This window comes from Montipora capricornis, chromosome 12, assembly GCF_036669925.1.
Source record: "Montipora capricornis isolate CH-2021 chromosome 12, ASM3666992v2, whole genome shotgun sequence".
NCBI classification, from domain to species: Eukaryota; Metazoa; Cnidaria; class Anthozoa; order Scleractinia; family Acroporidae; genus Montipora; species Montipora capricornis.
In genome coordinates this window covers 33,969,938-33,987,667 of record NC_090894.1, presented here as the reverse complement: position 1 = coordinate 33,987,667, position 17,730 = coordinate 33,969,938, and the positions used below count along the sequence as shown (strand labels likewise).

General features: G+C 38.0%; 1 protein-coding gene across 2 annotated transcripts in view; it reads right to left on the bottom strand.

Annotated features, from left to right (window-relative positions):
* The window catches only part of LOC138027592 (polycystin-1-like protein 2), a 71,726-nt gene that overhangs the window by 25,939 nt on the left and 28,057 nt on the right, over positions 1 to 17,730 (bottom strand). For both annotated transcript variants that reach the window (XM_068875136.1, XM_068875137.1), the window contains exons 2-3: positions 13,466 to 13,689; positions 2,049 to 2,392 (exon numbers count right to left, since the gene is read on the bottom strand). In XM_068875136.1, the coding sequence (XP_068731237.1) occupies positions 2,049 to 2,392; positions 13,466 to 13,544 (423 nt within the window). In that variant the 5' untranslated portion in view covers positions 13,545 to 13,689. The remainder of the gene's footprint in view (positions 1 to 2,048; positions 2,393 to 13,465; positions 13,690 to 17,730) is intronic.

Sequence of the window (17,730 nt, the reverse complement as noted above, 5' to 3'; positions counted from 1 at the left end):
ACCGCGGGAAATACGTGTGCGTTCGCAAGCTAACAAAACGTCAAGTCGAAAGTAAAATGCACTTTATCATTATGTTTGTAGCCACTGTTTGTTTTATGTTTTTGCATTTCTCATATTTTATGTGGTGTTATGTACACACTGGTTGCATATGGGTTTAACAAACTTAGAAAAGGGAAGCAAAACCTTGATTCAATCTGTAATTCTGTTTGAATTTTTGGGTGGTAGCCTACGGGAGGTTCAATTGTAGGAAGGTTTTTCCCTTCCCTCTAATAGCAAATATGTTGCTTGTTTCAATTCTTTTTTTGTCTTGAAAAGGTTTATGTGAGATTTTTCTGTCTTTGTAGATCAATCGTGTTTGAATATTCGAACTTAACTAATTTGCATATGTGGGTTGATATGCAAGTTGTCCTCAAAGAGATGACACGGATTTTTAGCCATTTTGTATTTCAAGTGTTCTTTCTTGCAAATGAGTAATGGCCAGCCATAATTTTCATGTCAGAAAATATTTGTTTAGTCATTCGTTCTTGATCAAACTTAATTTATGCAACAATTATTTACAAACAGGAAGCTATTTCAAAAAAAAAAAAAAACGTAGCGTTTCGTTTCCGGACGGAGCAGATCTGGGGAATGAGAAGTATGCCGCATTTGAGCTCTGTTAAGAAGACATGTTTACTAGCGTGACGCGTGACTATATAAGTTTCAAGGACATTACGCGTACTTTACGCGTACCCTTTTTTCAGGTTTTGAGAGATTTTGAGTTGTTCGGGGCAGTTGTCATAATGAGTCTAGTTTACCGGGGTACCGTTTTGAAGCTTGTTGTTTACCGATTAAAGAACGTTGCTGTTAGACCGAGTACGCCTACCGCTTCCGAACAAGCTCGATCCCCTGGCTGCTTCCCATGGCCTGCTCCCGTCTGACCTTGTAGCTCAGTCGGTAGAGCAGCGGAGGTCTAACCCGAAGGTCGTGGGTTCAATTCCCACCCTGGTCAGAGTTTTTCTTTGTCCTTGTGTGGGCCCATTTCCATCAGTAGGGCTAACGCTCACATGGTTCATATGGGATAGAAATCTAGCACTTTACATTACATTCTATTCAGTTAACTCCGATTTGGTATTACATTTTTTTCTTATACCCCTGGCAATTTGGTTTTAAAATAAATTGCCTTAGTCAATTCACAGGGGCCCCACACAATCGGATGTGTAGCCGATTGTTATTTTATAGTAGATGTACTAGATTTACCGTTTGCCTCACCTATAGCGATATATCGCTAACTATGTATGTATATTAATGATAAATAAACGTTGAATTACCTTAGCTGTGGTATATAGTCGTCCTTTTGCCTCAAAAGAGGTCTTTTGAGCGATTTTGAGTTCGCCGTTGACTGTTACTATTATAGAAGAAAAAGGGTGGAAGCCTTGTTTTGAAAGCATTGCTCCGCTTTCAAACTTCGCAGCATTAAGGTCGAAACATTCACGCTTCTCTTCGTACTCGAGAATCCATCCAAACGGCCCGGAGCTAGCCCTCGAAGAAAATCAAAATCCCACAGTATTTTAGCGGTAGGAATGCGTAGCAAGATTCTCATTTGCCAGCCACAACTCTTGACGCCGTTTGCTCCTCTCTGATTGGATGATGACTTATTTTGAGGCAAAAGGACGACTATATACCACAGCTAAGGTAATTCGACGTTTATTTATCATTGTTGTATATACATAGTTAGCGATATATCGCTAAAGGTGAGGCAAACGGTAAATCTAGTACATTTAATGTAAAATAACAATCGGCTACACATCCGATTGTGTGGGTACCCTGTGGTCAATGGGAAAATTGAAACTCATTGAAATTCACACGCGATTTTTTTTTTTTAGCACCAGCCGCATTAGTTACCTTAGACTTTTGTTTTGATTTCCGTGTGGTTACTTTGTTTTTCATGGCTCTTGAAAAACTGCCAAAACTGATAAAAATATGTACTTAAGTCAACGGTTCTTACGGACGCTGAAAAAACTAGCGATCCAAGTAAAGATAGACCACGATATAGGAAGTGTGACACTGACCTTAGGAGACACACCACTGGCTTCTTTGAAGAAAATCAAATCATTTCCCTTTTGGTAAGACATCAAATATCTTGTTACCCACTCTCGTGCAGTGTCATCTCCATAACCTTGTGTCGCAATTCCAGTGATTACTGTTCTTTGATCCAGATCGATTTCAAGCCAAAGGTAAGTACTAGATTCCATAGGTTCAAAATTCCCTCTGTAACCTGGTGGCCAATCTGTTAGATTAAGCCTTGCTCGATGAGCACCAAATAAATGGAAGTCGTTGTCAAAAGCAGTATGCTCGTTCATTTGATCATCGCGAATTCGGTAGTCCGAGATTCCTAGGGGCTGGATGCATTCATCTGTGACCGGGAAGATCATGTTTTAGTTTAAGAGAGCAGTGTATCAAGTGTGTCTCTGTTTACCGCGATACTAACCTATTGAATTATTACTTTATTGCTATCTCCCCTAATTTTTTTGTTTGAAAGATACTGAAAAGCAGCATTGTTATTGTCCCACAGCGCACAAAATCACAAGGAAATGTACCTTTCAATAAGAAACACAAGTACGGAAAGATAACAAAGCTGGGGTTATAAGTGGATCTGAAATTCATAAAGGGCATAAATCCCAACATTACAAACCAAATAGTTTGCTGCATCATCTCAGGAGCAGATCTGTGCTCGTCAGTAGCTCGATCTTACATCAAATTGCCGGTAGTTTTCGATAGTTTAGACACCTTATATTTAAGTTGCATTGAATGAAAATTCCAAGACAAGAAAACACCAAAATATGATGCTGTTGATTTTTTTATATTTTTTGTTTTTAAAAGAGATTAACCTTACAAAGTTATTATCAAATAATACTTAAGATAAAATTTCGATATTTCTGCTGATTTCGGGAATCTCTTCAAGCTCAAATGACTCAAATGGAGATTCACAATCCTCACGACGGGCCAGCCAGATTACTCATGCACAAATTACATGCATAGTAAACCGGACCATGCATCAGTTTCCTTTAATTCTGAGCATTCTCAATTCATTGCCCATATATAATAGACAAAGTATCTGTCAGCAGATATTTGTTTTTCCAGAATTTCACTATTTCAATTGTTCATCATTTTAAAAAAAAATCATTTTCGATAAACATTTACAAACGAAACCCAATAATGATGTATTGATGTCGCCATGACTTTGGAGGATAAAATCAATATATTTATCGATGTACTTCGAAATTATACATACATAATGCTAGCATTGCTAGAATTTAGCGGGACAAAAGCATTAATTAAGCATTATGTGAGCATTTTTATTTTATGAAAATTAACATTTTTTGGCAGAACTCGAAATTCAAACTAATTTCAAATTCGCATTCTTCATTAATACTTCGACAGTGAGCCACCTTGAGTTGTGTTATATAGCGTGTCAGTTTTAGCCATTTCTACATGCTTTTATTCACATACCAGGGTGTGCAAGTCCAGGGAATCTTAGCCAAAATAATTGTTAAACATTGGTTAAATTAAGAGCTTGATCGCTTCGGGGAACTAGCAATTTTTTTTCACTTTAAAATGGCAATACCATTTAGAGGTCTCAAATGTCAAATGCCGAAATTAGTGCCAAAACTCCTGTTGGATTCAAATTCTAATCGAACATTATGAGCACGCCTACAGTGACGGGTCCTACCGTCGTAGGCCAAAGACAGAATTCAATGGGATGAGTTTATCACGGTGATTGTCTAAACTGATCATTGCTCTAACTCTCGGGACCTGAACGTCTCGAAAGGTTCTTAGGGAGCAAATTAAATAAATTCATATGTTCAATGCTTTTGACAATGATTTGTTGGAAGAGGAAATGAGGGAGACGGAGAGTTGGGACGATGGCCGGGATACGTAAATTTCCACAAACTCCATTTTTTTTAGATCGGAAGTCTCTCAGCGACTATAAAGGTGACGTCATTTCATACGAATTTATCTGGCAGTTGTGTAATGGCTTTGGAAGTCGTATTCTTCATTCAACAAGCCATTAGATTCACTACGAATTGTAGGATCCATCTCCAACTCCAAGATGTGGGGCAATATAAACCAATTTCCTTGCTTCTGAAACTCGTTTTCGTCAACAAAACGCAATTCCACTAGGAGCGCCATTTTGAATTCTCTGACTTTGTATGTATCTCGGGACACAGACTTGCGTTTTCGCGACATCTAAAAATAACTTAACTAAAATTGACATATCCCAAGGGCTAGACTGGGCAACTCCCTCTTGTCTTGCCTGTCACTCCCCTGCTAAGTGGTGTCTTTGTGTATAGAGCCTTCTGCGCGGATTTTCTTAGGATCGAGAGGATAGTGGAAAATGCATAGATTTCTCTGGTGGACACAGTAGAATGATTAACTTAACCTAAAATGGCGTCGAAAGTCATGTAACGCGAATGGCGTTTTAGTGGATCTTTAAACAAAATATACCCTTATGGAGCTCAAGAATTGAAAGTCAGTTGGATAAACAGGACAGGTAGTGAAAAGTAAATACCTGGAATCTTTAACAGCGACGAGTAATGGACTTCGACAACAATCTATCGCCTGTCGAGCCGAAATGAAAGTGAACTGTATTTCTAATATTTTACCAAGTGTGCTGTTATGTAGAACAATGAAACCAAATGGAAAATTCTCTGGTAACTTATGGGTTCAACAAAGACAGAGAACGAATCGAACACCTTAAGTGGATCTGTGATCTCTGATGTCTGACTATCGGTATTTATTTGTACCCAACTCTGCACAGTCTTCGGGTAAAAGAATAGCTGGGAATGTGACAGCCAAGAATTATTTGAAAAAAGGCTTGTCGTCTATTTTGTGCTCATTATTCAAGGAAAAGGTTCTTCATGGAAATGGTTTGATCTTGAAATTCATGCAGTTGCGTATGATAATTTGACACGATTGAGTTTCTTCTCTTCACGCACCTAATGAAATAGAAAGGAGGTTTTTGCCTGTAATAGCGAATATGTTGATTTTTTCAAAAAATATTTCGCTGGAGATGGTGACCTTTATGAATTTATCCACTCTCAAAATTACCTCCAGAACCTACTTTTTGGGTAGAATAAGCGTTTAGAATGATGTTCTTGTCTTCTGTGGTGATACTTGACGATTCGCGAACATTTTGCGAAAAAAAATATTTTTACGGGTCACACGCGCAACTCGATCGCTCGAACTTGCCCGATTATGCATAACATCCACTTGGCCTTTTGACATCCCATTGAAAAAAACTTGTTAAATATTCGTAGACCGGTCAATCTGAAATTTGAAAGGGTGATTGCTAATGACTAGAGAAAGACTTTTCACAATTTCACAATAACTAAAAATTCCTGTGTTAAGCATGAGAGTTCAACAAAGTGGTATTAAAATGCGACTAAATTTGTTGCATGCGTTGCTATTTTTGTGTTTTGATTGTTCTACAAATTTTGACATAGAATGTTAAATTACGAAAAAATATCTACGGATAGATCGTTAAAAAATTGTTATTTTTAGCGGTTATTTGAATATAAAAGATGCAACGCTTGACGATAAATAATATATTTTTTTAATATTTGAAAGAAGAAAAATTTCTCAGGAATTGGGATGCGGTGAAAATGAGTTAACAAATTTGCATACATGCGTTGAAATGTGATACGCGAGGAGACAGGAATTTTTTTCTTTCTGACAAATGATTTTGTCATTGTAGTGTAAAGTGAAGTTTATTTGGAAGCCAACAAGATTTCTTTAACTACTACTACTACTACTACTAATTTATTGCTACGACTTACTATTGCGAGGATTGTTTACATGAAACTCACGCTTTTTTGAGAATTTTGAGTGTCATGAAATTACATCTTTTGCGTGACAATATATCCCTTTACCTTAATTAACACAAAAACATTCAGATAGTAACAAACTTCATATTTAGTTAACCATTTCTTCTGCTTTTGTGCTTTTCGACATTGTGATTTGCGATAATTCGCAAATCTGTTTTTGTATCTCAGAGATGTTTAGATTTTCAATTACAAGGGCGCTCAACATCGCGATTGTGTAAATAGTTCACCCTGAACTCAAAATAGATACGTTTCTCGGGAACCCGACAAAGAAGGCTTCCTGACCCGACAGATTAAATGTAAATATTCATTTAAATATTACAACAAAATTAAAAAACCAAAGATGGAAGTTTCTTGGCTAAAAGTACGTTGTTTTACTCTGAAAACGACGAACGATTAACAGTCTTTCCCGTAGTTCATTCAGTTGACAAAAGGTGATCACGTGCACCTTTATGGTTGCCTAGCACGTGATCAATTTCTTCCTTTGACAAAACATCATGACCTTTGGTTTATTCATAAAAGTCAGAGACTGCAGAAATTTTCGTGTTTTTACGATCTATTGTCATTAATCTTTTGATGGGAATTCGATTCAGAGTTATATATAAAAGCTATGTTATTTTTTTTCTTCATCTGTCTTTAGGCTTGTCTTTTTCTGTTAACTCCTGGCTTTTACGGTACTTTTTGGAGCAAACGTAAAGCCAAGCAGTGTTTTGACCTGGCATCAAATTAGACTAGCAAGAAGAGGAATTGTGAAGCGGAAACAACAACTTCAGTCCTTTCTTAGTGTGTGCAATCATAGTTAATAGAGGGCACTGGTTTTGAAGCTCGGCAAACATCAAAGGAGCAAACAAAGACGCCAAGTTTTTTGTTGGAGAGTCCACGACCTTGGACAATCTTTTGTTTTGCGCCCATACACTATGCATGACTTACGTAACCAACACGTTTCTATTGGTTAGTTTCTCAGTACGGAGTGAACAATTACTGTGTTTTTTGCACGGTCAAGGCCAAAAAAGAGAACAAAAACCTACAACAAAGAAATTCGTCGGGTTTCATAACCATTCCAGTCTATTAACTATGGTTGAATAAACGTTTGCTTAGTGCAACTGCCATGCATGCTGGAAAACGTCCGTCAGAGCAATTTGCAGTTAGTTTTTTGCAGACTATTTATTTAAAGAAGAAACGAGTGAATTTTACTCAAGAGCGTGTTTTGTTATCTTTAAACTGAATTTATTACCAAAGCTTAAAAGGCTAAAAGACCTCAAAATGGGACAGCACATTACAAAATAATTGACTGTGTGAACATGTGAGCCAAAGGGCCTCTGCTGGCGCGACATATGGGTGACCCCTCAAATGGTCTTAATGACGCCCTACTTGAAAAAAATAACTGAAAAGCTGCAGTTCAGTGCCACCCAATTCAGTGCCTTCTTTTTTTGTGTAAAACGTACCACAGGCAATCCAGTGTACGCTTTTTTGGAGCGTCTAGTTAAGAGCGGCTCCGCCTCAATATCGACTAAACCGGGAAATAGCCAAAAAATGGAATTTCTTCAAACTCCCCCAGAATGAAGTTCTTAGGGCACTAGTTACAAAAATATTACTTTAAGTTCGTTAAATCATTTAGTGCTTTTATTAACGAACTTTTTCTTCCCGATGACCAAAATCGGCCAAAATCGATCGAAAATAGACGGCATATTCAGAAATTCGTAACCTCGAAAGCAAAGATTATCATTTAAAACTAATTGTACGTCGCATTTCTAATTTCTCTCTTGTATATTTAGAGTTATTTGGATCGCGATTTGATTGTAAATCAAATATTTCACGTAATTTTGAAACCTTTTGGCTTAAGACAGCTGAACAAGAGGTGAATATTTAGCCTATTTTCAGCTGCTCAAAAGACGTTCTGGTACATAGCTTCCCCAAAACGGTTTATATTGTCTGAAAGAGCATGGTTTCTTCTTCAAATTAGTGAAGTAAAATTTTTGGGTAATTAAAATCATGAGCGCTGAGAAGGCGAGTAAATGCAGTTCTACTTCCTGAAAATGTGACCTTTGACCTCAGCGTCACGAACGTGACAACAACCATAGACAGCAGATGTTTCGTTAGTTTTAAACATTTTCTAATGAAATCGGTCCGAAACAATTACTGCAAGAAACTGGTAGAAGTACGGAATCTTATGGTGTCTACGAAGGAGTTAAAAGTCGCATTTCTGACACAAAATAACTTCGTTCGTTAATGGCATCAATAAAATTTGCGAAGTTGCGATGCGTGTTATCTAGCCGATACTCACCTGAAAGTTTTATTTATAGCAGATGTCGACTCGTTTTCTTGGAAAAACGTTCGGAAGGAAGTAAACTCAGATTTCGCCATCTTTGCAAGTACCAATGTTTAAATTCCCACCAGAGAGAAACAACCAAACTGCACAGTTGCCATTAGCAACCCCAAAGTAACATTCTCTTAAAATGTAAACTGAAATAATGTTGGACTATTGACTGCCTTTCAGGACTAAATTAGAAAGCAGATTCAAGCTTCATTACCTTTTTAAAAATGCTTAACTTTATTTGTTTGCGTCGACTTTATTCATTTCATACATTATTAAATTTCAGACCTTCCAACTCTCAGGCATTTTGCGTGAGACACACGCATTTGATATATTTCTCACGCCCACACGCATAGACACCACTTCCTCACGCTGACTGAGCTACAATAAAGAAAAGTTGAAAATTTAGATAACAATGGCCGAAACGTCGAGTAGTTCCGGCCGAAAGAGAGCAAAAGTTGATGGTCCTTTAAATAGTTCTTCTGCTTCTTCGCATTCATTGAATGCAGATGTCAAAAAAGTGTTACTTTTGAGATTTTATGGGACATTTTTGTACCTTTAGAATTTTGTAAATCTTTTCTAAAAATGCAGAAAATCGCATTTCAGGGACTCAAATTTTCAAAAATTTTCCGGGGGGGGCATGCCCCCGGACCCGCACTGGGTGACTGCCTGCCATCGGCAGGCAGTACCTCGCCTTCGGCGGGCTATTGTGCCCAATCTCACTCATTTTAAAAACAGAAAGTTGAAAGGTCTGAAATTAAATTAAAGTGAGTTCGCGTTCAAATATTGACAGGTGTCGTAAATTTTCGGATAAATGTCGGTTGCAGCATTGGAAACAAGTCGTGAGAAGTTAACGAGATAAAACGTATTAGCGGTTTCTGGATTTACTATCCTTGCCTTTTTTATCTGAAGAGAAAAGGAAAAGAGGTCCAGGTCTGAAAAAGATTTCGTGACTTACGTGGTGTGGACTCGTTAAGCGCCATGGCGTTCTGTGGATATTCAAAATATGTTGGAGGAGATTGCGGTGCAAGCCCAGAACGTCCGGCTACTGATCAGGTAGTAACAATGGGTGACTGCAGCAAGGGCATCAAGGGCCATCTCAAAACATGCGGCGTTTCAGAATCTGCTTTGAATTCGGAAGCAAGGCTTCTGCTGGCCCGGGCAGGCAAAGTCTAAAACTAGTCAACTATGTAACCTGCAGAATTGAATTTCACTTATCTGACGATTTCTCTCATTATTGTCAATGATAGGCATCTTTGATGAGAACGAGATCTCTTTGAATGTTACTATTTGCCCAAGACATTGCGATTTATTTGGGCTAAGGTGGCGAAGCAACCGAAAAACGTGCTCAATTCCAAGGGTGAACATGGAATAACTCTTGAACAGTCTCGCCGTCTCTTTAAGGCCACCGACATCGTTACCCCCGTTGGTTCAAGTAAGTTGCGTGAAATTAATCATCCTAGCCACTGAAGCTCTGCAGATAGGCGAATGGCAAAAAATCCACTATTGCAAATAACTGAGCTAAATTTCTTGCCATCGTTTCTCTTGAATTTTTATGGGGAACATGCTGTCAAGTGAGACCTTTAACCAGACCATAACAGTGTTATCGTATTATTTATATGCCAATTGTAAAATTTGTATTGGTTTTTTTCTAGCAACTAATCCAAGTAATATCACATTTTGTTACACGACTAAGTTAGTTCAGAGGGCCAATAACTAAAATCAGATAGCTCCATTGCAGGTCCAATATTCTCTCAGTATTGGACCGGGAACTGTCCCGAATGATCCCGCACGACCACTTTTGAAAATGTTTTGGTTCTTTTATGGTCAGCTTACGTTTTTCTAAAAGAACTTGCTTTAAACAAAAAAGATTCCTTTCATTTTTGTTGCAACTCTCTGTCCCTTTTATTTTAGTAACGTCAGACCAGAGTATACGTCTGTTTCGGCTCCCGATCAAAATCGCGCGCTTGAAGTATGAGATGTTTTTCCAGTCCTTCATCATGGCATTTCTTCGTAACAATTCTCAGTCGTGTGGTCAATCTCTTTTTGGTTAAGCTTGGTCGGAACCGTACTGGTAGGATATCGACCCCATGTCCCAAGGCCGATATTCCCTTAGTACGAGCCTCGCGCTTGCCGAATAAGAAATATGTAAGTTATTAGAGCAGGATCTACCCTACTAATGCTATTGAAAATCCATATTTCAGGAAGCAAACTCTACTGAGGACAGCAATTTATCGGCCATATATACAGGAATGATGGAGTTGAGATTAGATAATAGTCTATTTGTTCCTGAACAAAGTAGCGGCAGCGATGAGTAGTCAACACAAGTGTCAGCTGAAGAGCCTAGTGAACAGTACTTACAAAGGAAGCAACTCAATAAATTTCTAGAAAGTTGTAACGTAGAGAAATTAACTTGACCCAGGAAGAGGTGGGAAGAGGCGGGCGCACGTACGCGTAAAAATTACGTAAAAAAGGCAAAATATGTCATTGTAGCAGCTTTGGATGTGATTATGCCAGGGGATGCAGCATATTTATGGGATGCGGATGCACTGCCGTCGTCAATGCTTGTGGACAAAGAGCTTGGATCTGCAGCGGGTGACGAACACAAATACCTTGAAGCCTTGGCAGAAACATACAAAAATGCATCCTCTTGGGATACAAGAAGGCAAATCTTGTCGATAATGGCTGATCTAGTCCGTTTCAAACGCCTTCAGAGGTACTTGCCTGGTATCACTGAGTACCGAGTGAAAATTGCGCGCCAGCACAAAAATGTGTTTGGTCGGGGCGTTCCCCTTCCATTGAAGTATAGTCCCCGAATGCGAGTAGATCCTAACCAACTTGACCATTTTTTGACATTTATAACAAGTCCGCACATCATACAAGATCTCCCATTTGGACAGAAATACTTGAAGTTATCAACTGGTACACAAGCCGGCACAAGATCCTTATGTGTGACTTCATCCGCCATTTTGAAAATAAGGAATCGTGGGAAAAATCGAGTCGTTACGTCATACATTGCGTCCGCAGTTGCCGAAGGCTGCTCAGCTTAACCAATTCGCAGGCAAGCCCGCGGTCAATGCCTGGGACAGATTATGATTCGGCGATAAATGTTCACTTATACCCCAGGTACCGGTATGTCCGCGGGATGAGAGGACCAGGCTAAAAAGATATCGCGGGCGTGCAGTGTTTCGAAATTGTACCCCCACCCCGTCTCACCCGCTACCCAATCTCGCGCGAAATAAAGAAAATAAAAATATAATGTATCCCCTCTTCTTCAACGCTAATTTTATAGCCCAAAACATTTAACATATTATTTGAGCAATCAAGTTGAGCCCTCGAAATGAGACTCCCTCGAGCCCATCCAAAACCAACAATCATCCCGGATATAATGCTGATGAACAATTGGCGGCTGGAAATTGGTGAAACATTGGTTCTTTCCAAAGGTGGCGAAATCTGGTTTCAGTTCTTCCGAACGTTTTTCCAAGAAAAAGAGTCTGCTATAAATATAAGCATTCAGGTGAGTATCGGCTAGATAAAGTGCACCGCAAGGTTCAATTCTCACACCAGGTAGACTGAACCTCTTTTCCTTTTCTCTTTTACTTAAAAGTAAATGGCAAGTATGGAAATCGAAAAACCGCGAATACATTCTATTGCATTACCTTATCCGAAAATTTGCGACACCTGTCAATATTCGAACGTGATCTCACTTTAAATTAATTTAATAATGTATCAAATAAATGAATGGAGTCGCAGCAAACAAATAAGGTTAAGCAATTTTAAAAGGTACTGAAGCTTGAATCTGCTTTCTAATTTAGTCCTGAAAGGCAGTCAATAGTCCAACATTTATTTCAGTTTACATTTTGAGAGAATGTTACTTTGGAGTTGCTAATGGCAACTGTGCAGTTTGGTTGTTTCTCTCTGGTGAACGATTGTCAGCGCTCGGCAGCTGCAGGTGGGAATTTAAACATTGGTACTTGCAAAGCAACCTCGTTCCCAGGGTCTCTCATCTTAACGCCTGGGACCCTGGGAACGAGGTTGGTTGCAAAGATGGAGAAATCTGAATTTACTTCCTTCCGAACGTTTTTCCAAGAAAACGAGTCAACATCTGCTATAAATAAAACTTTCAGGTGAGTATCGGCTAGATAAAACACATCGCAACTTCGCAAATTTTATTGAAGCTCGTTTATTAATGCTATTAACGAACGAAGTTATTTTGTGTCAGAAATGCGACTTTTAACTCCTTCGTAGACACCATAAGATTCCGTACTTCTGCCAGTTTCTTGCAGTAACTGTTTCGGACCGATTTCATTAGAAAATGTTTAAAACTAACGAAACATCTGCTGTCTATGGTTGTTGTCACGTTCGTGACGCTGAGGTCAAAGGTCACATTTTCAGGAAGTAGAACTGCATTTACTCGCCTTCTCAGCGCTCATGATTTTAATTACCCAAAAATTTTACTTCACTAATTTGAAGAAGAAACCATGCTCTTTCAGACAATATAAACCGTTTTGGGAAAGACATGTACCAGAACGTCTTTTGAGCAGCTGAAAATAGGCTAAATATTCACCTCTCGTTCAGCTGTCTTAAGCCAAAAGGTTTCAAAATTACGTGAAATATTTGATTTACAATCAAATCGCGATCCAAATAACTCTAAATATACAAGAGAGAAATTAGAAATGCGACGTACAATTAGTTTTAAATGATAATCTTTGCTTTCGAGGTTACCAGTTTCTGAATATGCCGTCTATTTTCGATCGATTTTGGCCGATTTTGGTCATCGGGAAGAAAACGTTCGTTAATAAAAACACTAAATGATCTAACGAACTTAAAGTAATATTTTTGTAACTAGTGCCCTAAGAACTTCATTCTGGGGGAGTTTGAAGAAATTCCATTTTTTGGCTATTTCCCGGTTTAGTCGATATTAAGGCGTAGCCGCTCTTAATATGCTAACTGACCTAACTTAACCTCCAGGTGTTCTGTCGACTTTCAAGTTGCGTGTTCACTTGATTGCGCAATTTTTATCACATGCTTACCTCACAGAAATTCAAATTTTCTGTTAGCAGAAAACACTCTAGAATACTATTATTTCTAGTGAGCATCTTTTTCGCTTGAAAACACAGTCATTGGCGTTTGAGTTAAGAACTTCTAAGAAGGAATAATTGCTCAGCCGGTACCTTGATAATGACTTTGCGCTGTCGAATTTTGGTAGGCCACGTCTCCCCAGAGGAAGAAAAACCTTATCGTTATAAAAAGAAGCCTCGCAATATCCTATTTCTAAAGCTGTTCTTACCGGGACAATAGCAAAATCCACACCGAACAATTACCAGCATCAGAGAAACAACATGCCCAAAAACCTCATGGAGTGTCATTCTTTTCCCTGTGTTGGTGTATTAGAAGCAGATCCGACAATTGCTGTGATGAGAATCACCTATACTTGACAATTCGATAGCTGCTAGGATTATAACGGCTTGACAACCCTCAGACGTAAAAGAAATGGCCGATGATGATCTCGTGCTACAATGGAAAATAAACATGAGGTTAAGACCAATGACTGATTAATATGTGCCGACAGGTTATTTTGACGCGAAATATTTAAGTGGCTCTTTTGTCTGCGTTTAACAAAAGGGAAAGAGAGAATAGGGGTAAAAAAGGCGAGACTTTTATTTTGATCCTGCGAGAACAACAAAAAAAACACTTTTAACATATTTACGTGTGAGTATCTTCACACACAATGGCTTTGCTATCTAAGCAAAAGGTAAGCTTATCTTGTTGTTACCATAGTAAAATTTTTTTCTGCACAAAATTTCTTTTTTTTAAGTCCTGGATTTGCGGCTCACACGATCGCCGTAAATTTAGGTGAAGTAAAATTTGCGAAAATATTCTCCATACGTAATTTGGTGGACAAGAAATTCAATTAGAATTTCAACAAGTTTGCCCCATAATTTAATACACCACCACAGAACCAACAAACATACTCCAACAAAAATATTCTAAAAACAAATGAAAATTCTCAATAATCATGTTCGACTTATTTAGGTTTCCTTAAATCACTATAAAACTTCGTATTTCGCTTCTGTAACTGTGCATGAGAAAATTTTGTGTGTTCAAATGGCGACAATAAATGGTTATTAATAGTAAAGTAATATGGTCGCCATGATACCGGACAGGATGCCCAGGAATTTTTCAAACACAGACGAATATAATTAGTAGTCGGCATTTTCGATCACCGAGAAGAGAGCAAGCAAAGAATGTGGGATATCAAAAGAAAACTATTGAAGAAGAAGCTACGATGAAAGATAGCAGTGATCAAATAGACATATTGAAATATACAATTGACCTCTTTAGTATGAATGTTTTGTTTTTCCATTTCAGACCACGTGATGTTACTTTAGCGAACAGTTCACATGCCGTCTCATGCACGTGCTTGTGTAGGAATAACTTATGAAAAAACAAGAACATCACGTGATCCGAAAGTGAGAAGACAAAACGTATAAGCAGGAGAGGTCAATTTTTCGAAGAAGCTACGATGTTGTGTCAGTGACTCGCAATTATGGCAGTGATGGCCAGCTCGTGGTTTTCACAGACAAGACCCTCTGAAATTATTAGATCTGATCGAAGAAGAAAAATCAAAATTTTCTTGTTTGCGTATAACGGTTTGAATGAATGAAAAACTGAACAAAGGAACAAAGACAGAAATGAATGGGTGATTAAAAATGCTGGATTTAGAATAACATTTCCAAAATATGTAAAAGTAAAATTATCACGCGCTACGAGGGATTTGTGCAACTTCTGAAAATACAAGTGAGATTAATCCTTCTGTAATTTTACCAAAGTCAATGAAAAATGGCTTCTGTCTCGGCCAATCAGAATTTTGTAATTTTGCCCTTTGTCGTAAATACTCTTTTTCCTTGGCCATCTCAGTTTGATCAGAAATAACACACAAACAGCGGTGACAAACATCAGCTATAAACGCATCTTTTTTTTTTTTTATTACATTTTACTTGACGTATGCTTCTGCATACATCTTCAGAAGTGACGGTTAATACAAAATTGGAATTTGAATATACAGGATTACTAACTGATAGACCTTATTCACGATGGCCACCATGTTGGATTTGCTATTATCATGCAAATTAGCTACACAATTCTGAGGGGGCAAACAACGCAAGTTCGAGAGGTTATAACGAACATCTTGGCCACACAGATGATTTGTCTCACGGTCATTGAATGTTTATCACCTAAGTAGTAAAATAGAATGATTACACAAGTTACTTCGATGTGTTTTTTCAGTGAAAAATGAGCAGATAACGAAGTAAAAGTTAAAATGTCAAAGGTAATCAAAAGATATAAAATTATTATAAAAGAAACTTAATTCTAAATTTTACAGTGTACTTTTAGCAATGTTATTTCAATATTTCGACGTGCCGATTTTCCACAATTTGCCTTTATTCCAATGTTTGCCCCCCAGGATAACACATGGCTAATTTGCATGATAAGGCCTATTAACTATTAACTAGAGCGAGTTTCAATCGAGTACCAAAACCAAGGTAATTACTTTGGTCAATCTAAAAGGAAGGAGACAATCCGGTAAACCAATCAAAACTCGAAGTAATTACACGTAGCCGACACAAAGCGCGGGAAAATGTCACACACGAGCAGCGATTGGTTTTGGTTTCACTTCTGATTGGTTGAAAAAGTGGCGCGAGAACTTTGAACCAATCACTGAGTGAAGTAATCACAAACCAAAGCAATTCGCTAATTACTTTCGACACTCAATTGAAAACCGCTCTTTTCAGTAACAATAGAGGTGACAAAAAACTAGTTAAGATACAGCTTTTCGATGCTGACATATTCATTTAAGGTTGGCTTTAAATCTTTGATCAACAGTGTCTCCTTTATTTTACAGTGAGTGTCGGACCCCGGGGTGTCGGATTACCTTTTCTCTAAAACTTCAAAATGATCCCATTTTAAATTGTGACCAGTTGATGTAACATGGTCCGCAAGAGCCGACGTATGATGACCATTATTTCAGTTCAGTTTTTCTGTCATGCAGTCGTCTTTTAGTTTTTCTGATATACAAATCATCGCAGTCTCAACAGGCAGCTCTATATACAGTCTTGCCCATTTCGCCACGACTAAATTTACCTTTGCTATTTTTGCCCTTTGTTATAAAACAAATAACAGTCAGTGAAAGTCGAATTTAAAAAAATCTTGAATGAATGCTGTAAATAGTAGAATTAGAAAAATTCACAGGAACTGTGAACGACCCCGTTTAAAGTGCATTATACTAGTTAGAAGTAGTTATTGTGATTGGTTTAAGTCACGGGTGAAGACGTTTGTACTGAAATAAAATGGCCTCCATCAATCATAATCTCCTCGGTAAGTAACATTTTGGTTCGATAATTTCTTTATGTAGAAATGTAGTGTATGTAGTGTTGGATACACAGAAATTAATTTAGAGATTTAGCCAAGCCTAAAAGCGGAGCTCCCTGTTTATTACTGGGTTGCCAGTATGGCAATCCCAGTCGGAAAGTGGGTGGGATTTGTTTTTTTTCTTTTTTTTTTTTTCCGTGTCGGTAAATGTCTTGCCTGTCACTCCCTTGCTAAGTGGTATCTTTGTGCATAGAGCCTTCTGCTTCTATTTTCTTAGGATAGAGAGGGTAGTGGAAATGCGTAGATTTCTCTGTTGGACACAGTAGAATGATAAACTTAACGGCAATGGCGTCGAAAGTCATGTAACGTCATGTAAAGTCATGTAAAGTCATGTTTTAGTGGATCTTTGAACAAAATATACCCTCATGAAGCTCAATAATGGCAAGTCATTTGAATACTGAACAAGACAGGGAGTGGAATCTTAAAAGCGACGAGTAAAGGACTTCGACAACAATCTGTCGCCCGTCGAGCCGAAATCAAAGTGAGCTGCATTTCTAAGATTAGAGATTTAGCCAAGTGTGTGTGTGATTTAGCCAAGTGTGCTGTTATGTAAAACACTGAAACCAAATGGAAAATTCTCTGGTAATTTATGGGTTCAACAAAGACAGAGAACGAATCGAACACCTTAAAGTGGATCTGTGATCAACTCTGCACAGTCTTCAGGTTAAAAAAAAAAAAAAAAAAAGGGAAATGTGACAGCCAAGAATTATTTGAAAGAAAGCTTGTCGTCTATTTTGTGCTTCATTATTCAAGGAAAAGGTTCTTCATGGAAACGATTTGATCCTGAAATTTTAGTTTGTTGTAATATTGCGCATATTTGACAACACTGAGTTTTATCTCTTCACGCACGTAATGAAATAGGAAGGGATTTTTGCCTCTAACAGCAAATATCTTGTTTGTTTCAAAAAAATGTTCGCTGGAAAAGGTGGCCTTTATGAATTCATCATGTTTTATGATATGTGTGCTGGACAGTTTTTATGGCAATAGTAAAGCATTTTCTTGTTATTCAAGGAAAAGGTTCTTCAGGAAAGGGTTTGAACTTAAAGTACATGGTAATTTGACACAATTGAGTTTCTTGTCCTCACGCACGCAATGAAATAGGAAGAGGTTTTCGCCTCTAAG